Consider the following 20,833-nt stretch of genomic DNA (forward strand, 5'->3'; position numbering starts at 1 on the left):
AAGATCTTGGGTTTTAACATTTCTAGCATGAGTTAAACTATAATATAATGTACTGATGAAATTTAATTGAAATATCCTTGACTAGAAACACTGATATTTTAAATGTTGGTGTTTTTCTTAGTTTTAGAAATCCTGGTATTAAAAAAAAAAAGTGTAATCACACCAGATAAATTTTCTTTAGATGATGTGCAGAAGAAACTGATTGAGAATGCAGGAGTAACTGTAGGGAGAAACATTTTGATCACTGATATGCCTTAGAACTACCCAGATGAATTACATTGAGGGTAGTCAAATAAAATAGATCACCTCACCACAGTCACTGCATAGAAAGTGGTTAAGTTTAACATAAGACTTGTTGGATGTTATGAAAGCAAATATTGTACTGAATTTAGTCTCTCAGGAAAAAATAAATTACTTTGGTGAAAATATTTGGTTTCACTTTTTTATGACTATATTAGTTTTTAACATTAAAGAGTCATAACCTGTCAGAAAATCAGTTGAATAGTTGAATTTCATTTAATTGATAAGAACTGGTGCTAAGTTTAAATTTCATTATTAACACATTAAGTAATAATGTCAGTAGATAAATTGCCAGATATCCTTGGATCTAACCTAATCTTCAAAAATGAAATTTTTGCTTTGCCTTTATGCTAATCCAAGCAAAGCAGAATAAAAATTCTAAAGCTTTTATGTATGTCTTGGCGCCTGTAGCTCGAAGGCTAGGGCACCAGCCACATACACCTGAGCTGGCGGGTTCAAACCCAGCTGGAGCCTGCCAAACGACGACAATTACAACAAAAAAATAGCTTGGTGTTGTGGTGGGTATCTGTGGTCCCAGCTAATTGGGAGGCAGAGGCAAGAGAAATGCTTAAGCCCAAGAGTTTGAGGTTGCTGTAAGATGTGACGCCACGGCACTCTACCAAGGGTGACATAGTGAGACTCTGTCTCAAAAAAAAAGCTTTTATATGACAGCGGTCAGAAAGAAATACCAGTCCATTAATAAATTCCAAACACTTATGAAAAAAAGATTCAACTGGGCAAAGTGGCTCACGCCAGTAATCCTAGCAATTTTGAGAGGCTGAGATAGTAGGATCACTTGAGGTCATGAGTTCAAGATAAAAAAGATGAATTAGGGCGGCGCCTGTGGCTCAGCGGGTAGGGCGCCGGTCCCATGTGCCGGAGGTGGCGGGTTCAAACCCAGCCCCGGCCAAATTAAAAAAAAAAAAAAGCAAAAAAAGATGAATTAATGACCTTTTGTAACAATCTACATGGAACTGGAAGTGAAGTATCTTAAGAATGGAAAAACAAACACCACATGTATTATTAAATTGGAACTAACCAATAAATACAGATATGCATAGAGATGAGAAAAACTCAGTGGAAATCAAGTGAGGGGAGCAGGGGAGGGGGACAAATCTACCTAATGGGTACAATGAATCCTATTTGAGTGATAGGCACACCAAAAGCTGGGACTCAAGCATTACGAAAACCATCCATTTTAGGTATAAATGTAACCTAAAACATTTATACCCCCTTAATATTTTGAAGTTTAAAGACTTAAAAAAGTTTTTTGAAAATTTATTAATCACATGTAACCAGATTATTTTAAAATTAGTTGATTGTCCCTTTCAATAGTATACCTACCTATTGAACCATCTAGTGGTTCTTACGTATTATACTTTTTTTTTTCCTTTGGAGTGGGACAGAGTCTCATTCTGTTACTCCAGACCAAAGTGCAGTGGTATCATCACAGCACACTGTAACCTCAAATTCCTGGGCTCAAGCATTCCTCCTGCCTCAGCCTCCCAAGTAGCTAAGATTACAGGTACATGCCACCACATCTGGCTAATTTTTGTTTAGTAGAGATGGGGTCTCACTCTTGCTTAGGCTGGTCGCAACCTCCTGAGCTCAAGCAATCTTCCCACCTCAGCCTCCCAGAGTGCTAGGATTACAGGTTTGTGCTGCTGCACCTAGCCTGTATTGTACTTCTGAATTATAACCTACAAAAACAAAATCATTACAAAAGTTTGCAGTGAAACTGATAAAAGTGATGTTCCATTTCTTTTTTTTTTTTTGGAGACAGAGTCTCACTTTGTCACCCTTGGTAGAGTGCATGGTGTCATAGCTCACAGCAACCTCAAACTTTTGGGCTCAAGCGATTCTCTTGCCTCAGCTTCCTGAGTAGCTGGGACTACAGATGCCTGCCACAACGCCTGGCTATTTTTTTTTTTTTTTTGTGGTTTTTGGCCAGGGCTGGGTTTGAACCCGCCAACTCTGGCATATGGGACCGGCACCCTACTCCTTGAGCCACAGGTGCCGCCCACGCCTGGCTATTTTTAGAGAAGAGGTCTCACTCTTTCACTCCTGAGCTCAGGCAATCCACCTGCCTCAGCCTCTCAAGAGTGCTAGGATTATAGGCGCAAGCCACCACACCCAGTCTTGATGCTCCCATTTTTTATCCAAAAGAATTTGACATACTTATTTGTTTTTTTTTAATGGAAAAAGCAATTTATACAAAGGTACTTAAAAATTATGTCGATATCCTTTCCCACTTGAATAATTTGCTACTGTAAAGTTTTAGAGGGTTGGGAATTACTATTATGACTAAAATCTCAAATTTAGCCTATAACTCAATGCTACCAATTAAGATGTGGTTTTGTCCATTGCAATACTAGACATTTTAGACCTATAGCATTAGCACCTGAGTTAAGTGGATACCCTTATTCAAAGCCTAATGAGGTGATTCTTTTTTTTTTTGGTTATAAGCATTAGTTTGACTGCATACTTAACTGTGACATCAACTACTAACAGATGGAAACAAGTATCCTTCAAAGGTCCATTTATCTAACCTGACTCCTTCAGAGACAAAAGTCAAAGTGAGAACAGACCAAATCCCAAAATAAGGGTTATTAATATAAGCGTTACCAAATTCCATAGCCATAGCCTGTTGCTAACTACCACATGAAGAACTAAGACTCCAATAGTATTTCAAAGCCGATTTACTGATGTTTCAAAAAAACATGATAAATCTTCTTGATCTAACCTCTACTTTACAGCAAAGAAAACTGAGAATTTATGGATTCCAGGAAGATGTTCCACTGTGGAATATAAGTTTATAGAGCTAATAAAAACCACACCTGAAATATAAATCAACACATTCCTAATTGACTACTCAAACACATTTTATTCCCATGGGTAGATGAAAGAAATCAAAGGAAGACAGTGATTTAAATAAAATTTATTTTTTAAAAGGTGTTTTTTCATTTGTTTTCTGAAATGCCACGGTTATAGGAGTATATGAAGAGGCAACACATCTCCTTTTCCTTAACCATGCTCTTTTTTTTACTTTCTGCATAAAAAAGGTAAAAGTTTTTGTTAATCTCATAGTTAATGGCATAAAACAGAGGCTGGCAAACCTTTCCTACAAAGGGCCAGATAATAAATATTTTAAGTTTTACAGACCACATATGGTCTCTGTCACGTATTTTTCCTAACCCTTTAAAAATCTAAAAACCATTTTTGGTTTGCACCATACAAAACCAGACTGGGCCAAATTTGGGAGTAGTTTGCCAGCCCCTGGTATAAAATATCTATTTTCTGTCTTGTCAGAGAAATTGTTCTCTTTAGACTTCTAGACAGTCTGCTACCTGAAGCAGAGCAGAGCCTTATTTATAATTAAATGTGGCTTGTGACAGGAGTAGAAATGGAGAGTTCCTACTCATTTTTGACTTTCCCAAGCAGTTTTTACATTCAGTTATTCAATAAATTTGTTCAGTGCCTACTATGTACACACAAATATCTTCATGTTAGCAGAGATTTCCAGTGTTTCTTCCTTAAAAGGGCAATTCCCTCAGCTTCCCTAACCCAGGAATTATTACGTATTAATACTCAGGTTTTAGGGAAAATCAGTACTAAAATCTCTACTAGCACTCAAGAGGATTCATGATTGTAAAAAAATGAATTTAGTTAACAATGATATTCTTGCATCCAACAGTGACACATCCCTACCAAAAAAAAAAAAATAGCCTAGATGAGGAAAAACATGTAACTATCTCTATTTTAAGTTACTTCTTTTCCTCCCATTGGCTAAAATGTTTTTAAAAATCATTCTCAGCTCCAGGACAGCCTCTATTAATTTCTTCACATTTTCCTACTTTGCTGCCATGTAACATAAAATCTGGGAGCCAGGGAGGGCTCTTCATTAGCTATTTCAACCATAAAACAACGTTACATTTAAGAGTGAATACTGCCTCCAACGCATGAACCTCCCACATTTCATCTGAGGGAAGGAGGGATCATGTTTCCACTTCAGGATGAAAACTGTAGCTGTTAGCTTTCTGAATCCTTTTGCTATTTACAGAAGGTGAGGGAAGACTTATAAAGTGGCCAAAGGAGCATAGGACTTTAGTATTAAAATATAAAGGTTGCCCCCATTCCAGATCTTTGGTATAGACATCAACTGTAATAATCTGACTGCCCACACCACCAAAACTGGCACATTTTGTAATTAAAAGTGATTGTGATTTTCCTTTTGACCATGTAAACAAAAGGGGAAATGCCTTGGGAAACCACTTTGCAATGTTTTCTCATTTCCCTTAAATATACATGTGCACAACCAGTTGCTGTGTGATGAAGTTCATGGATGGGGGAAATAGACTAGGCGAAGGTTATCGCTTTCGTTCCCCTCTCTGTGTCCTTTTCTTTTCCTTTTCCTTGCGCTCCTGTTTGGCCAGTTTGTCTCTTTCCCTCTGCAGCTTGTCCTGTTCCTTCTTCCTTTGGGACTCATCCCTAAGTGAGTCTCGCTCCAGTTTTCGGGCATTGAGGACATCTTCCACATTGGTGTTTCGGAAAAGGGCTACAGGTGAGTTAAGGAAGGGATTAGAGAACGAGTCACACAGATCACAACTACTGCTCTCTTTCCTCATTCTGACTGACTTCTCTCCACATGCTGAGTCCTGAATAGTCTCTACCTATTGCTAGCCTAAAAAAAAGTTCCTATGTTTATCTTTGGTCTAATTGAAAATCCTATAGCTACCATTACCAAATCTTAAAAATATCCCTTGGAGTAAGAATCACATTCAGGCTTATCTTAACCTAAAATTTAAACATTGTTGACAGGCAATTGTTTTTTGTTTTTAGAGACAGAGTCTCACTTTGTCACCCTCAGTAGAGTGCTATGGCATCACAGCTCACAGCAACCTCCAGCTCTTGGGCTTAGGCGATTCTCTTGCCTCAGCGTCCCGAGTAGCTGGGACTACGGGCACCCACCACAATGCACGGCTATTTTTGTGTTGCAGTTTGGCCGGGGCTGGGTTCAAACCTGCCACCCTTGGTATATGGGGCCGATGCCCTACTCACTGAGCCACAGGTGCCGCCCAGACAGGCAATTTTTTTATGCAGAGCTATCCCATGTCACTGGTATTATACCACTAGCCCTTTATCTTTCCATGTGATAAGAACAATGGGTCCTTTCTGCAAAAGTCACTTCCCCTCTCTGAAAATTTTTTGACTTTTCTTTAGGACTTCTGGCAAGCCACGGTTCTCTCTTGTAGTACCACAGACTAGTGTTTTCCAATAATATTTCAGCTGTAATCATTATCTTGGTATATACATGATGCCAAGAATCAAATATGGCTCTAAGATGGGTAATATAATTTCTTGTAACTTTTTACCTTTTTTTTTTTTTGTCACCCTGGGTAGAGTGTGCCATGGCATCACAGCTCACAGCAACCTTTAATTCTTGAGCTGAAGCAATTCTCTTGCCTCAGCCTCCCAAGTAGTGGGACTACAGGCGCCCACCACAACACCCGGCTATTTTTTGGCTGTAGTTGTCATTGCTGTTTGGCAGGCTGGGGTTGGATTCCAACCCATCACCTCCAGTGCATGTGGCTGGCACCCTAGTTGCTGAGCTACAGGCATGAAGCCCTTTTTACCTATCTTAAAGTTGCATATGTAGCCAGTCTCACTTTTACAAAGCATTCTCACTAAAATCCCACATTTTGTTATCTGCTGGATTGTATATGTTCTGAAGCTGATGTGTCCTCTGTATAGTACCATTGCTTCACCTAGGAATAACTCCTGTCAGTATACACAAAGACTAAAATTTTGTAATCCAAAAAGGGCCTAATTTTCTAAAATCTGTCTTCACTAGAGTAGCTTGTGAATTATCACTAAAATGAAAAAAAGTAAGGATTTGCTTGACCTCATTCTGGGTATAGTTTTAGGAAATATTGGCATTTTAACCAAAGGGTCTGTTGACCAGTAATCTCTGCAATGTGTTTTTGTTATTGTTGTTTGTCCAATATCCATAAACTGAGTAACTTCGTTGTATCACTAGTGGTAACTTCCATATATGGTAAGTTTTAGCAGAGTTTTTCTAAAATTGTTCCATTTGGTGGGAGTATAAATTGGTTTAAGGAGTAACTAAATCAAAAAAATCATTATCAAAAAGTAAATCCAGCTCGGCGCCTGTGGCTCAAGCGGCTAAGGTGCCAGCCACATACACCTGAGCTGCTGGGTTCGAATCCAGCCCGAGCCCGCCAAACAACAATGATGGCTGCAACCAAAAAATAGCCGGGAGTTGCAGCGGCACCTGTAGTCCCAGCTACTTGGGAGGCAGAGGCAGGAGAATCGCTTGAGCCCAGGAGTTGGAGGTTGCTGTGAGCTGTGATGCCACAGCACTCTACCCAGGGTGACAATTTGAGGCTCTGTCTCAAAAAAAAAAAAAGTATATCCATCTCTTCACTGATACTCTGTGGACCAGAAATATTTGTATAATCTTCCAAGGTTGATGTGATATCATTTTCAGTCCATTCTTCATCAAAATCACTTTCACTATGAGATTCTACTACATTTCTTTTTTTTTTTTTTTTTGAGACAGAGTCTTACTTTGTCACCCTGGGTAGAGTGCTATGGCGTCATAGCTCACAGCAACCTCAAACTCTTAGGCTCAAGTGATTCTCTTGCCTCAGCCTCCCAAGTAGCTGGGACTGCAGGCGCCCGCCACAACACCCAGCTATTTTAGAGATGGGATCTCGCTCTAGCTCAGGCTGGTCTCAAACTCATGAACTCAGGCACTCCACTGGCCTCGGCCTCCCAGAGTGCTTCCTAGAATGAGCCACTTCGCCCGACCCTTACATATCTTTTTTGCTGTTTTGGTTGTCTAATATCAGATTTTATTTATCAGAACTGTCTTCTGATAAGCTATCATTTTCCAGATCACCACAAAATATTTCAAAAGCACTTGGACAGATAAAGCATCTGCATATAATTCACTGAAAAATTCTTTACCATCACAATCCATCATGGTTGAAATTATGACAATACTAGAATTGTAATAAAAACCTGAATATCAGGCAGTGCCTGTGGCTCAAGGAGTAGGGCGGCCGGCCCCCATATACTGGACAGGTGACAGGTTCAAACCCAGCCCCGGCCAAAAACTGCAAACAAAACAAAACTGAATATCTATAAAAATAATTTTTTATAATAAAGTGAACAGAGTCAACACAGTCAAGAAAGCTTTTACAATCTCCTACAGTACCCTGTGGTTTTTAAAAATTGCAATAGCTAATGCAAGTACAAATATGAGTTAACAGGTGATTAATCAACAATGTTTAGGCATAAAAACACAAGTTAACTCATGACCAGTCAACGATGTGTTAAAATATTAGAATATTTCTTCCTAGAATAAGTACTTAACATTATTCAATGGCAGAATATTATTGGAAAATCTAGGCTAATTTTAGCCAATAGAGTATCAATTTAACTGACTAAATGTTTACGTATTTGGCACTATTAAAACACTTTAAAAGAGTTAAGATGTTTAACCTTACTAAACTTTATCAATTTGTTTTCCCTAGAACTAAAGCTTAAGTGAAAAATATAAACACTGATTATGCAGGCAATAGGAAGAGTTTAACAATTTAGTTACAAAATACCTAGCCAAAAAATTTACCCCTCATTTTTTATGACTTTAAAAATAAAATCTGTTAATACAGACAAGGGCCTCTCTATAATGACTTTTGTACTTTACTGCTTTCAAATGAGTCTCCCTGAAATAATCTTCCTGCCTCTGATAATCCACCATACTCCTCGCCTTTAGGTGGATTTCTAAATCTGCCTTCTTAGGAAGGATCTCATAAATTATTCTGTTGGTACAGAACTTCCTCAGCACATATGTTTCAATATGTCCATATTTTAAGCTTAAAGTATGTTTGTATTTTCTTTCCCAAAAATTATTAGGTTTTTGAGAATAAAAATAAAATTGTTTCCATAGTGCTAGACAACCCAGAGCTACATACAGAGAGTGTAGATTCTTATTTTCCCTTAGAAATTCCTCCTTCAAGCTAATCTATCTGGGGCTGTCCTAGGAATGGGGCTTCCAGGGCTGGCATGCTATGATTTCTTGGAAGTAAAGAAAGGCCCTGGCAATGACAGTAAAATAAAACTGACCCTCCAGAGGATTCTATGGAGAAACACACGAGGATGGACACAGAAGGATACATTTGTCAGAACCAATGTTCATTGTGGTGGCACCTGAATCATCCTTCTCATCTGCTTCAGTGAGTGATGTTAAGGAAAGTTGTATGGAAAACAAAATTTGGCACATTCCAACCTAACAGTAGAAAACATGCAATAGACTGTGGCTAGGTAAAGCACACTGAATGGAGAAAGAACACTGTCGGGACATGACAATAAACCCAAGAGACTGATCTTTGGAAATCTCAACTTAGGGAAGATTGTTCAGACCTTTTGTCAGATCCTTTTCTTAGAGGCTGAAAAGTTTGTGTCCCAGACCCCCCAGGGAACTTGTTAGGAATGCACATTCTTATGCCCTACCCCAAACTGACTAAATCAGAAACTCTGGTGCCATAAAGCCCAGCAATCTGTTTTAACAAGTCCTCCAGGAGAACCACTGCTTTGAAAGTTATTTTCTAGCCCAAGAACTGAAATTTTATTATTTGAACCATAACTTTGCCAACCCTGGCGAGAAGTCATGAGGAAAAGAACCAGAAGAGAAACCAGCCTCAAAGTGTCAAAAATTCTTTCCTACACTAGTGATTAACAGGTGACATTTCCGGTATGATGTCCACTGCATACTGTGGCTCATACTTTGTTCAAATAGGCTCTGTAAGTGAAGCATTTCCTAAATAAATCTGAAGTTTGAACTAACCAGCCCCTCATAGCAACATTTCCTTTTTGCATAGTTCCCACTCACATCTCAGTTCTACTTGGGCGCTACTTGGAGTTTCAGGCTTACTTTTAACTATGTGTTCACATAAAAAAAGAAGATTCAAATGAAACTGCTCCAAATTTTGAGAATCCTTCATCCAAAAATAACCAGGTTCTAGTCCTGGTTTCACCACTAATTCTGAATGCCTCTGATCACACAATCACCTCTTAAGTGCCCTGGTTTCCTCATTGACAGGGAAAGAACATAAGATGGGTTGTATATGTGATAGCACACTGTCTAAAAACATGTTATAGGGCGGCGCCTGTGGCTCAAAGGGGTAGGGCGCCGGCCCCATATGCCAGAGGTGGCGAGTTCAAACCCAGCCCCAGCCAAAAAAAAAAAAAAACATGTTATATAGACATGTTATGTAGGCTGGGTACAGTGGCTTACACCTGTAATCCCAACAGGATTGAGACTCCTAGAGACTGAGGCAAAAGGATCAGTTGAGGCCAGTAGTTTATGATGAGGCTGGACAACATGGGGAGATCCCACCGCCACCAAAAAAAAATCTATATCTATATCTATATTAGCCCAGCACTGTGGCACATACTTGTAGTCCCAGCTACTCAAGAAGTTGAAGCAGGAGGATTGCCTGAGCCCAGCAGTTTGAAGCTGTAATAAGCTATGATTATGCCACTGCACACAAGTGGGCAGAGTGAAACCCTTTCTCTAAAAAAAGGAGAAAGTGTTATACAATATTAGGAATCATAGATATATCTTCTTTTCTGAAAGCACAATATAATTGGCCCATTAACGCATCATTTGTTTTACACTGAAGTTTTTAGGAATATTCTGATGTGTTGAAAAACACAAGTCTAGGGCAGCCCCTGTGGCTCAGTGAGCAGGGCGCCAGCCCCATATACCAAGGGTGGCGGGTTCAAACCCGGCCCCGGCCAAACTGCAACAAAAAAATAGCCAGGCGTTGTGGCGGGCGCCTGTAGTCCCAGCTACTCGGGAGGCTGAGGCAGGAGAATCGCCTAGGTCCAGGAGTTGGAGGTTGCTGTGAGCTGTGTGACGCTACAGCACTCTACCAAGGGCCATAAAGTGAAACTCTGTCTCTACAAAGAAAAAAAAAAAAAAATTGAAAAAAAAAAAAAGAAAAACACAAGTCTAGTATCAACTATTCCAATATCATTCCTCATAGCCAAAAGGGCCACAAATCACTGCCACTTTAGAGGGGGGAAGTTAAGCTATAGAGAAAATCGGGCAACTTTCCAAAGGTCACTGTAAACCAGTAAACATTCGGGCTTGAGCCTCAGGGAATGGTGCCAAGACCCCAGAAAGGATATTCCTCTTCATCTGTCACATCAGCATACTGGGCCAGGAGGGCAGCTTTTCTCTGCTTCTCTTCTTCTGACACCATCCTGGGTTTTACCACAATCTGTGCCTGCTTCTCAATTAGAGTCGCAATGGCCTGAACCTCATCTGAGAGATAGTGGAAGGAAGAACAAGAAGATTACATGAGAGAAAACAAACTCACTGAACCACTATCCACCCAGCGAGCACTTGTACTATAAGACATTGGAATCTGCTGCCTCCTAAAAGCCCCTGTGTGACTTAGAGGCCAGTGAGAAAGGCAAGGAAAGGCCATACGGGCCAGGCTTTGTATCTGCCTTTAATCAGAGAAGCTCTCGTTTTGTTTTATATATTCAGCTGCTTTTAAAAAAGGGGTGAAGGGCGGTGCCTGTGGCTCATGAAGTAGGGTGCCGGCCCCATATGCCGGAGGTGGTGGGTTCAAACCCAGCCCAGGCCAAAAACTGCAAAAAAAAAAAAAAAGGGTGGGGGTGGGTAAAAAGCACTGCATTTGAACTATAGAAAATTAAGTTCTTCCAAACATTCAACTTTCTTCCCTCTCATCCCGGAAACCTAAGAAAGAATACGGAATCAACTTAAACTGGTTCCTTTCATGTTTATGCTTAAGGCAGTTAAATTGTTAGATTAAGAATGTTTTGCTGGGCGGCGCCTGTGGCTCAGTCAGTAAGGCGCCGGCCCCATATACCGAGGGTGGCGGGTTCAAACCCGGCCCCGGCCAAACTGCAACCAAAAAAATAGCTGGGCGTTGTGGTGGGCGCCTGTAGTCCCAGCTACTTGGGAGGCTGAGGCAAGAGAATCGCTTAAGCCCAGGAGTTGGAGGTTGCTGTGAGCTGTGTGAGGCCACGGCACTCTACCAATGGCCATAAAGTGAAACTATGTCTCTACAAAAAAAAAAAGTCACTGCCAAAAAAAAAAAAAGAATGTTTTGCTGGCTTGGCACCCGTAGCTCAGTGAGTAGGGCGCCAGCCACATACATCAAAGTTGGCGGGTTCAGGCTCAGCCTGGGTCTGCTAAACAGCAATGACAACTGAAAGCAAAAAATAGACAGGCGTTGTGGCAGGCGCCTGTAGCTTGGGAGGCTGAGGCAAGGGAATCGCTTAAGCCCAAAAGTTTGAATTTGCTGTGAGGTGTGGCACCATAGCACTCTACTGAGAGTGACATGGTGAGACTCTGTCTCTAAAAAAAAAAAAAAAAAGAATATTTTGCCATATTTTAAAATAAATTCAGGCAACCCAGAAGTCAGGAATCTACCTGGTATCTCAAACTCCTTCACAGACTCCCACCCCCAACACTTCTCTCCCATATAGGGCAAAGCTTGGGGCTCATCCTCCTTCTCACCCTCTATAGTCCCCAGGCTCCCTCAATCCTGGAGACTCAGAGTGGGACTCAGGGGGACAACATTTTCACTCAGAGCTGGAGGGCAACACTGTTGCTATGCAACACTGGAAAATGACCTCAACCAGGGGGGATGATCATGGCTTCCTCCCTTGGCACGGGGCCTACCAACAGGGCCACTCTGCTGTGATTGAGATGCTGATCATAGTGGGGGTATGTATCAATGTAATGAACCATGGGGATGACACCCCTTTGTACCTGGCAGCCAGTCACGGACACCATGATATTGTATAGAAGCTATTAAAGTAAAAGCTGACGTTAATGTAGCGAATGAGCATAGGAATGCTCTATGCCTGCACTATGCCTGTTTTGGGACCTAAAACCAGGTGGCAGAGGATCTAGTGGCAAATGGAGCCTTTGTCAGCATCTGCAAAAAGGATGGAGAGATGCCTGTGGACAAAACTCACAGACAAAGGTGGGAAAAATATAGTTGACCTCATATTTGCAATGTAGTGAAAAGAAGATGGGGGAAAAAAGGTAAAAACACAATGAAGATAACTGTGGTCAGCTAAAATGGAAAAATCCAAAAAGAGAAAAAGAAACTAATGTTCAATAAAATGTTAAAGTAGGCTGCTATGTGTTTGCCGATGTAAATTATCTTAGGGAAAATGAGCATCCAAAGGGGAAAATGAAAAAATCTTTTCCCCTCAAAGCTGCTGGAAAAGGCCCTGGAGGTGAGATACAGAAATTCCAACTCTACCTTCTTTTTTCACTTTGGTGACAACATTCTGAGTCTCCGACCATCGCTCCACAATCTCCTTGCAGATATTAAGGAGGGAATCTTCTTCCTAGTTAAAAAAGTAGAATAGTTAATTTCATGAGAGAGGCCTCAAAAACAACTATAAAAAAGCCTACGCAGGCACCTGTAGCACAGTGGTTATGGCGCTAAACAGACATAGTGCAGGCATAGAGCATTCCTATGCTCATTCGCTACATTAACGTCAGCTTTTACTTTAATAGCTTCTATACAATATCATGGTGTCCGTGACTGGCTGCCAGGTACAAAGGGGTGTCATCCCCATGGTTCAAACCCAGCCCAGGCTTGCTAAACAACAAAGACAACTGCAACAAAAAACAGCTAGACATTGTGGCAGGCACCTGTAGTCCCAGCTACTCGGGAGGCTGAGGCAAGAGAATCACTTAAGCCCAAGAGTTTGAGGGTGCTATGAGCTGTGATGCCACAGTAGGGTGACATAATAAGACTCTGTCTCAAAAAAAAAAAAAAAAAAGCCTATGCAGAGGGCACAGTTGCAATCATGGGAAGGGTCTGGGAGTCACAGAACAGAGTATGTTTCTCTTCTGAGGCTCTGACCAGAGAAGTTATCTTGTTTGTGTGTCCCAGAAGCCATACTAGGTCAAAAGCACCTGCTCCTTTTGGTACACTCCAGGGGAAAAAGATTCTCACCAATCTTTTGGTGAGAAAAAAAAGTAATCCTCCTTATTCCCTCTTATAATATTTTACTCATTTTATTTTTAATTGACAAAAAAATTGTATATATTATATATATGTTACTCTGTGATGTTTGATATATTTTTACACTGTAGGATAAACTAGTTAGCAAAACCATCATCTCACATAGTTACATCATATTTTCGTCATGAAACATTTTGTGGCTATCTAGTCCAGTTGTTACTAGAAATCTGCTGGACAAATTCTAAAGGAGCTGCAACACTTCCCTGTCCTTTTCTCTTCTCTTCCTTTGCTTTCCTTGCTAGGGGTTGGAGTGGGGAGTCTTCTAGCAATTTTGAAATATACAATGGATTCTGTTGCCCAGGCTGGAGTACAGTAGCCCCAATCACAGCTCATTCAGCCTTGAACTCCTGGGCTCAAGTGATCCTCCCATGACAGGACCCCAAGTAGTAAGGACTATAGGCATATGCTACCGTGGCCAGCTAATTTTTTTTGTAGAGATGGGAGGTGGGTCTCGCTATGTTGCCCAGGCTGGTGTGGAACTCTTGGTTTCAAGCAATCCTTTCACCTTGGCTTCTGAAAGCTGGAATTATTTATTATAGTCACCATTCCACACAACACTTCACTATAGCATATTCCTCCAGCTTAAAATTCTGTACCCTTTGGTCAACATCTCCTTTTCCAGGTTGGACACAGTGGCTCATGCACGTAATCCTAGCACTCTGGGAGGCTGAGGCAGGTGGATTGCTTGAGCTCACGAATTTGAGATCTAAGCAAGAGTGAGACCCCATCTCTAAAAAATAGCCAGGCATTGTGTCCGGCACCTATAGTCCTAGCTACTGGGGAGGCTGAGGCGAGTGGAGTGCTTGAGCCCAGGAGTTTGAGGTTGCTGTGGACTATGATGCCACAGCAATCTACTAAGGGCGACAAAGTGAGACTCTATCTCCAAAAACAAACAAACAAACAAAATTTCCCTTTTCCCCAACACAACCCCATGCTTTTGGAACAAAAACGTGTTGCCTAATATTCTGCTCTGTGAAATCTTCCTTGGCTGATACGTTCAGAATGTTCTCTAAGGTTAATCAACATTCATCTTGGAACATATCATGACCTTGCTGACACATCATAAGTATGAGATACACTGGTGGGGTGCAGTGGCTCATGCCTATAATTCTTGTGCTCTGGGAGGCTGAGGTGGGAGAATAGCTTGAGGCCAAGAGTTGGAGATCAGCCTGAGCAAGAGCGAGACCTTGTCTCTACTAAAAATAAAGAAAAATCAACCAGGCATGGTGGTTCATGCCTATAGTCCCAGCTACTCTAGAGGTTGAGGCAGAAGCACTGCTCTAGCCCAGGAGTTTGAGGTTGCAGGGAGCTATGATAATGCCACTACACTCTAACCTGGCAACAGAGCAAGACTCTAACTGGGGGGTGGAGGGGAGGAGATACGTGACTAGATGGCCACCTATCCAACCATCCCTCTAATCCATTTTATCTAAGGATGCATACACGTTCTACATTCCAAACAATCTTCATCTTCAACATGGTATAATGAAAATGTTGTCTTTGGTATCAGACATACTTAAGTTCAAATCCCAGATGTGTAAGCAAGTTTCTTAACTTTCTGATCGTCACACTTTCCCGTGATTTTAGTTAGGATAAATGAAAATGTGTATAAGTGCCTACCCTACTTGACAAAAAATAGGCATTCAACAAATATGGCCATTTCCTTCCATCTTCATTATAGCCGTTTTCATCACCTTCATGTTCTACCCTCGAGGCAAGCTGTCACAGTTCACATTTTCTAAGTGATTACTACGTGCCAGGCTAAAAGCTATACGTGAAAACTCCCAATTTTTAAAATAATCTCATTAAGTAAGTACTATTATTACTCTCAATTTATAGGTGAGGAGGGGCTGTGGCTCCGGTTGTGTCGCGGAGACACGTGAAGGTCGGTGAGTTGCGGCGGAGTTGGTCTCCACACTCGTGGTCTCGCTGGGATGGATTCCTCTTCTTCCTCCGCGGCGGTTTGGGCGCCGTGGACCCGCAGTTGCAGCATTTCATTGAGGTAGAGACTCAGAAACAGCGCTTCCAGCAGCTGGTGCACCAGATGACCGAATTTGTTGGGAGAAGTGTGTGGACAAGCCTGGGCCAAAGTTGGACAGTGGGCTGAAGCCTGTTTTGTGAACTGCGTTGAGTGCTTCATTGATACAAGCCAATTCATCTTGAACCAACTGGAACAGATCCAGAAATCCAAGCCAGTCTTCTCAGAAAGCCTTTCTGACTGATCTCAGCTTTACCTCTTTGGAAGAGGAAGGTAGTTCAAGAAATGAAGAGCTGTTTATGAGATGATTTAAGAAATGGCTATGGGGAGATTGGCTCCCACCTTCTGTCACTCTTGGGACATCATATCATCTAAGAATGAACAAAGACCAATTTTTGTGTGTGGGGACTTGAGGGTTATATCTGTATTTGGTTGTGTTTTTTAATGCCAATCTTGTGAAAATAATTGACAGATGAATGGAAAACTATTAGATGTGTATTACTGTGTGTGAAACTATGCTTTTCTTAAAGTCCCCTTAACTGCTTCCTGTAATTTTGATAGTGGAACTGCTTTCTGTAATTTGATAGAGGGACTACATAGGTAAAATCTCTCACTTATGTGTATTCATTTCAGATTTTTGGGGAGAGCAGTGTGTCTTTCAGAAAGTATGGCAGTGGAGGAAGTATAATTTGGCACTTAACTATGAGCCTCCTTATCTAGTGGTCAATTATCATTGTTGGAAAAAAAGATCCATAGAGTGTTCATACAGTGCACTTCAGCTTTCTAGATTATTTCCCTCCCTATTCTGTGATTTATATTAAAGTATGGTCTCAAGCTATTACAGGAAGTCAGAATCTAGAGGCCTTTAACTGCAAAGAAATCTATCTTGTGAACGTAATTCTCATTACTGACAGCCACAAGGAAGGAGTTAACTTTACCCTGTATATCAGGGCACAGATAATTTAAAGATGTGCCTAAATAAGTTGTAAAGATTTAGGCCAGTCAAAAATTAATAGGAGTTTCAGCTAGAGGTGCATGTCTAATGTTAAAGCAGTATAGATTCTATTTACTGCATTATTTTGATCACTGAAATAAAACCTACTATGAGATTAAAAAAAATTTTTTTTTGAGGAAACCAAAACACAGAGGTTAGTTAACAAGTCCAAAGTCATGTAAGTAATAATGGATTAAATAGGATTTCTACCCAAGCACTCCAGCTCAGAACTCATGTTCTTAACCATTCTATGATACCATCTCCCAAAGAAAAAAAAAAATGGAGAGTCAGAACACAGACTTATTGTAGCTATCCTTTTTGCACCAAACAAAGAAGTCCTTATTATACCCTGCATCCTCGTAGCATGTGCTAAACACACAGAACTTCTTTGGTTCAGAGTTCTAATAGTTCATGGATTCCCCACTCAAATCCCTAGCTGGGAAAACAAAGGAAGAGAGGTGGGGAAAGAACAAGAAAGTGTTACATGGCTCAGCATCTGTAGCTCAGGGAGTAGGGTGCCGGCCACATACACAGGGAGTAGGGTGCCGGTGGGTTTGAGCCTGGCCCAGGCCTGCTAAACAACAACAACTGCAATCAAAAAATAGCCCGGCCTTGTGGCGGGCACCTGTAATCCCAGCTACGTGGGAAGCTGAGGCAAGAGAATCACTTAAGCGCAAGAGTTAGAGGTTGCTGTGAGCTGTGGTGCCACGGCACTCTACTGAAGGCAACATAGTGAGACTGTCTCAAAAAAAAAAGAAAAGAAAAGAAAAAGAAAGTGTTACAGCTTCTTTAGAATTTGTCTAGCAGGTTTCCAGTAACAACTGGAAAATGCCCCCCACCACAGACAGGGGAAAAAAAGAACAAGGAATGGAGGCGAAAGAGAAAAGGTGCTCTTGAAGGACAAAATAATTTATTTCTCCAGTCTCCTTACACAAACCAAACTAAATTCATTTATCTATTTCTTCATTTATTTATTCAGAAGGTACCTGATATATATATTCAAGGCATTAAGATGACAGCTCAGACATGAAATGAAAAACGGCTTCATGACACAATTTAGAAGGCTAGCATATTAACACCTGCATAAAATATAATACCCTATTGCAAGCTACCCTCTACTCCACTCCTGATCATTTTACAATGCTCTTTTCCCCTAGCATTTATGACTTTGTAACATACTATGTAATTTACTGACAATGTTTTTCCTTGCTAGAATGTAACCCCAAGAGGACAAGAGTTTCTGCCTGTTTTGTTCTTTGAGGTACTCCAAGCACTTAGAGCAATGCCTGGTATACATTAATCCATGAATAAAAATTTGACGAATCAAAAAAAAAATCTGATGAATCAGTCGACCAACCAATGCAAGTACTATTGAAAGGAATAAAGAGAAGGATGGTAGAAAGGTTTTGCTTACTGTTATTTGCTCCTGACTATATACCAGTATTCTTGAATCTTACCTCAATTATTCCTATCAAAAGTCTTCATACTGAATCCTAGACCTAGCCTAAGGTGGTAACCGATTTGGCTGTGCTTTTGTTTTTCCTAGAAAGTGATTTGGTACAACAGTCAGGAGCTGCTGAAACTCTTTGTAGCCAGACTAACCAAGGAAGCAGCACACTGAACTATGTATTTAATATATACCACATTTCATTGGCTGTTCTCACTCTACAAGATACTCCTCAATTTTTCATGGACAGGACTCTTGCTTTGCCATATAATTCCTGGCCAATACTTCCCAAAGTCTGTTTCTATACAGAAGAAGTTGGGAAAACTATACAAAAATTAAACATGGTATATGAATTGGGCAGAAGGGGGAAAGCCAACATTAAAGATAATTTTGTCTTCTGCAATTTACTTAATGAGAGATAGACAAGCACCAAATCTATTTCTAGAACTTTGCCTCTCCTATCTACCAAGAGACTGTTAACACTGTATGCCAAACTTACGTCTGCCTCTATCAACAGGTACACAGCTCCAAATAAAAACACCAAGAAAAGGACTGGTCAGTGAGCTGGTACTATAAAGTTCTGAAGTTACTATAACAGCTTTTTCATGGAGTTTTTACAAACCTTCCAGCTGGAAATACTATGTAAAAACTGACTTAAATTGTTTGCCTCCTACTCTTTCCCCTTACAATCTGTAAAGTCAGAGTCCAAGAAAAGAATTTATTCCACCGTATGTACTTCCACTGAACTTCTGAGCTGCCTTACAAGCTGTGTTAAAGTTTTCTCATTTATAGGCCAATTTCTCCACAGCGGGCTCTGGAACTTAAAGGGTTTTTGCCAGGAGGATCTGGGACAGCTGCACTAGTATTACATTACAACCATGTGCCCAATCAATGAACTGCACTTCCCCCAAGTGTAAGTGACTTTTTCCTAGCACCCATTCTGCCTTCTCAAAATACTGTTGGATTTGAAAAAGTATTTTCTGCCTTCTACCCTTCTCTACCCTTTAAAAAAACAAAGCATGTATATTTATATCTAGATATATTCATAGTATCTTTAGAGATAAGGTCTTGCTCTGTCACCCAGTGGCATGATGATAGCTCACTGTAACCTCAAACTCCTGGGCTCAACGGATCCACCCACTTCAGTCTCCTGAGTAGCTGGGACTACAGGAGTGTGCCTCCACAACTGGCTAATTTTTTTTTTTTTTTTTTGTAGAGACAAAGTCTTGCTATGTTGCCCTCAAACTCCTGTTCTCAAGTGATCCTCCCACCTCAGCCTCCTAAACTGCTGGATTACAGGTGTGAGCCACCTTTCCTGTCCCATGGTCCATAATACCTTTTGATCTTCTTTATAGTCCCTAAACATTGGTTTTGAGATTAACAAATGAGTCCATTTTCCAAACCTGCTCATTATGATAGATGCCAGAGGATAAAGCCTTCAATGGACACAGGAGCAGTCTGGTTTCCAGGATCTCCTCTAAACCATGAATGCAGAGACAATTCTAGCTTCTACAGTAGTTAGTGGGTTTTTTTGTTTTGACACAGTCTCACTCTGCCACCCTTGGTAGAGTGCCATGGCATCATTGCTCACAGCAACCTCAAATTCTTGGGCTCAACCAATCCCCTTGCCTCAGCCTCCCAATAAAGGCACTGGCCACAACACCCAGCTACATTTTCTATTTTTAGTAGAGACGGGTCTTCCCTCTTGCTCAAGCTGGTCTCAAACTCCTGAGATCAGGCGATCCACCTGGCTCAGCATCCCAGAGTGCTAAGTTATAGGCATGAGCCACTGCAACTGGCCTTCTACAGTATTTAGTGATGATGCCAGTAAATTGTACTCATGAGCTTGTATTTAAAAGAGAACAATTTATTGGACAGCACAGGCAACATTTGTTACCAATTTAACTCTATAACCACCAATCTAGTAAGTGTGTGTACTTGGGTGGAAAAGGCGAGATGATGGCAGCAGAAATGATCAGGTTCAGGTTGAAAAAGTGGACATTTGGGTGACTAACTACGGAAACACAGCTTAAAGTACACATTTCTGAATTCGTGAATATGTTTCTGAGAATCTAAGTGCCAAGTTTATCACTCTCCATTAAAGCTCCACTTTCTCATCTACACTTCCTCCCCCCACCAGACACACCAGTGATTACCGCATTTCCAATGCCGTAATGGATCAAGCACATTTGCTTCAGTTCCGCTTAGGCAAGAAAAGACCTATACCGCCAGCTTAGCTTTTTTGGATCCCTACCTCCAAAACAGGAATCAAAAGAGTATTTCCTGCAGGCTTTTGCCATGGGACCGTGATGGGAACTGCCTCCTGATGGGGACAGACATCCCAAGAGCTTTTTATTGCCGGCTCTAAACATTGAAAAAGGATAACAGTGGAAGTGGTCGTTAGATATTTATGATAAAACTCCCATTTTGACATTACTATGCCGTCAGAAGAACACTCCTCAGCTCACCCACAAGCATCAGTGGGCCTGGTTCTCAGCAATAAGAAAAAGCCATTCTTCCTCTCTGTGTTTATTATATACCTTCAAGCTTCCCAAAACCTGGTTGGGGAGCAACTCCTTCCCCCACCATCCAGTGCTTAGATAACTTTACACCTCTCCCAGATGAGACAGTGAGCCTCTGAAACAGCAGGTAGGATAAGGAAGGGTCCTAAATACCGATGGGTCCTCAGACGCCGGCCTGATGTTGAAGGAATGTGTCCAGGGTACTCACCAGGAAAGCAGAGAGGATACCCTGCAGAGCGTCCAGCTTTTCTTCTTCCTCTTCTTCCTGCAGGACACCCAAGATGTAGGCGCCATAAACGGCTCGGTCCACCCCCAGCGCCTCCAATCGTCCGTCCAGCCATAACCCAAAGCCGCCGCTCCCGCCATCGCCATCGCCTTCGCCAGAGGTGGCCGCGGCCACTTCGCTGGGCGCCGCCATCTTGGGGTCAGGGTCCTACTAGCCCCTGGGACGCTTACCGCAGTGCCTGACGGGCCGCT

General features: G+C 41.4%; 1 protein-coding gene, 1 non-coding gene and 2 pseudogenes across 2 annotated transcripts; 2 read left to right on the forward strand and 2 right to left on the reverse strand.

Annotated features, from left to right (window-relative positions):
• Nucleotides 1-3,452: 3,452 nt before the first annotated feature.
• On the reverse strand, nt 3,453-20,825 carry CCDC43 (coiled-coil domain containing 43). The gene is made up of 5 exons (XM_053570309.1): nt 20,565-20,825; nt 12,642-12,729; nt 10,522-10,657; nt 8,503-8,561; nt 3,453-4,855 (listed from the first exon to the last, which is right to left on the reverse strand). Exons 1-5 carry the CDS (start codon nt 20,772-20,774, stop codon nt 4,668-4,670), a joined length of 681 nt encoding a protein of 226 aa, XP_053426284.1. The 5' UTR covers nt 20,775-20,825; the 3' UTR covers nt 3,453-4,667.
• LOC128571406 (uncharacterized) lies at nt 13,551-13,616 on the reverse strand (annotated as a pseudogene).
• LOC128570805 (mitochondrial import inner membrane translocase subunit Tim8 A-like) lies at nt 15,350-15,834 on the forward strand (annotated as a pseudogene).
• LOC128571402 (U7 small nuclear RNA) lies at nt 17,161-17,223 on the forward strand. The gene has a single exon (XR_008375821.1). It is a non-coding gene; the product is annotated as a U7 small nuclear RNA (small nuclear RNA).
• Nucleotides 20,826-20,833: the final 8 nt, after the last annotated feature.

Source organism: Nycticebus coucang, chromosome 18 (genome assembly GCF_027406575.1).
Source record: "Nycticebus coucang isolate mNycCou1 chromosome 18, mNycCou1.pri, whole genome shotgun sequence".
In the NCBI taxonomy this organism is placed as follows: Eukaryota; Metazoa; Chordata; class Mammalia; order Primates; family Lorisidae; genus Nycticebus; species Nycticebus coucang.

Excerpts from the sequence above, each read along its gene's own strand:
- CCDC43 (XM_053570309.1), bottom strand. The coding sequence starts at position 20,774 with ATGGCGGCGCCCAGCGAAGTGGCCGCGGCCACCTCTGGCGAAGGCGAT. Across the intron at positions 12,730-20,564 it reads GTATCCTCTCTGCTTTCCTG|GAAGAAGATTCCCTCCTTAA; the intron begins GTGAGTACCCTG and ends TTTTTTAACTAG. Across the intron at positions 4,856-8,502 it reads GAACATTGGTTCTGACAAAT|CCCTTTTCCGAAACACCAAT; the intron begins GTATCCTTCTGT and ends ACTCACCTGTAG.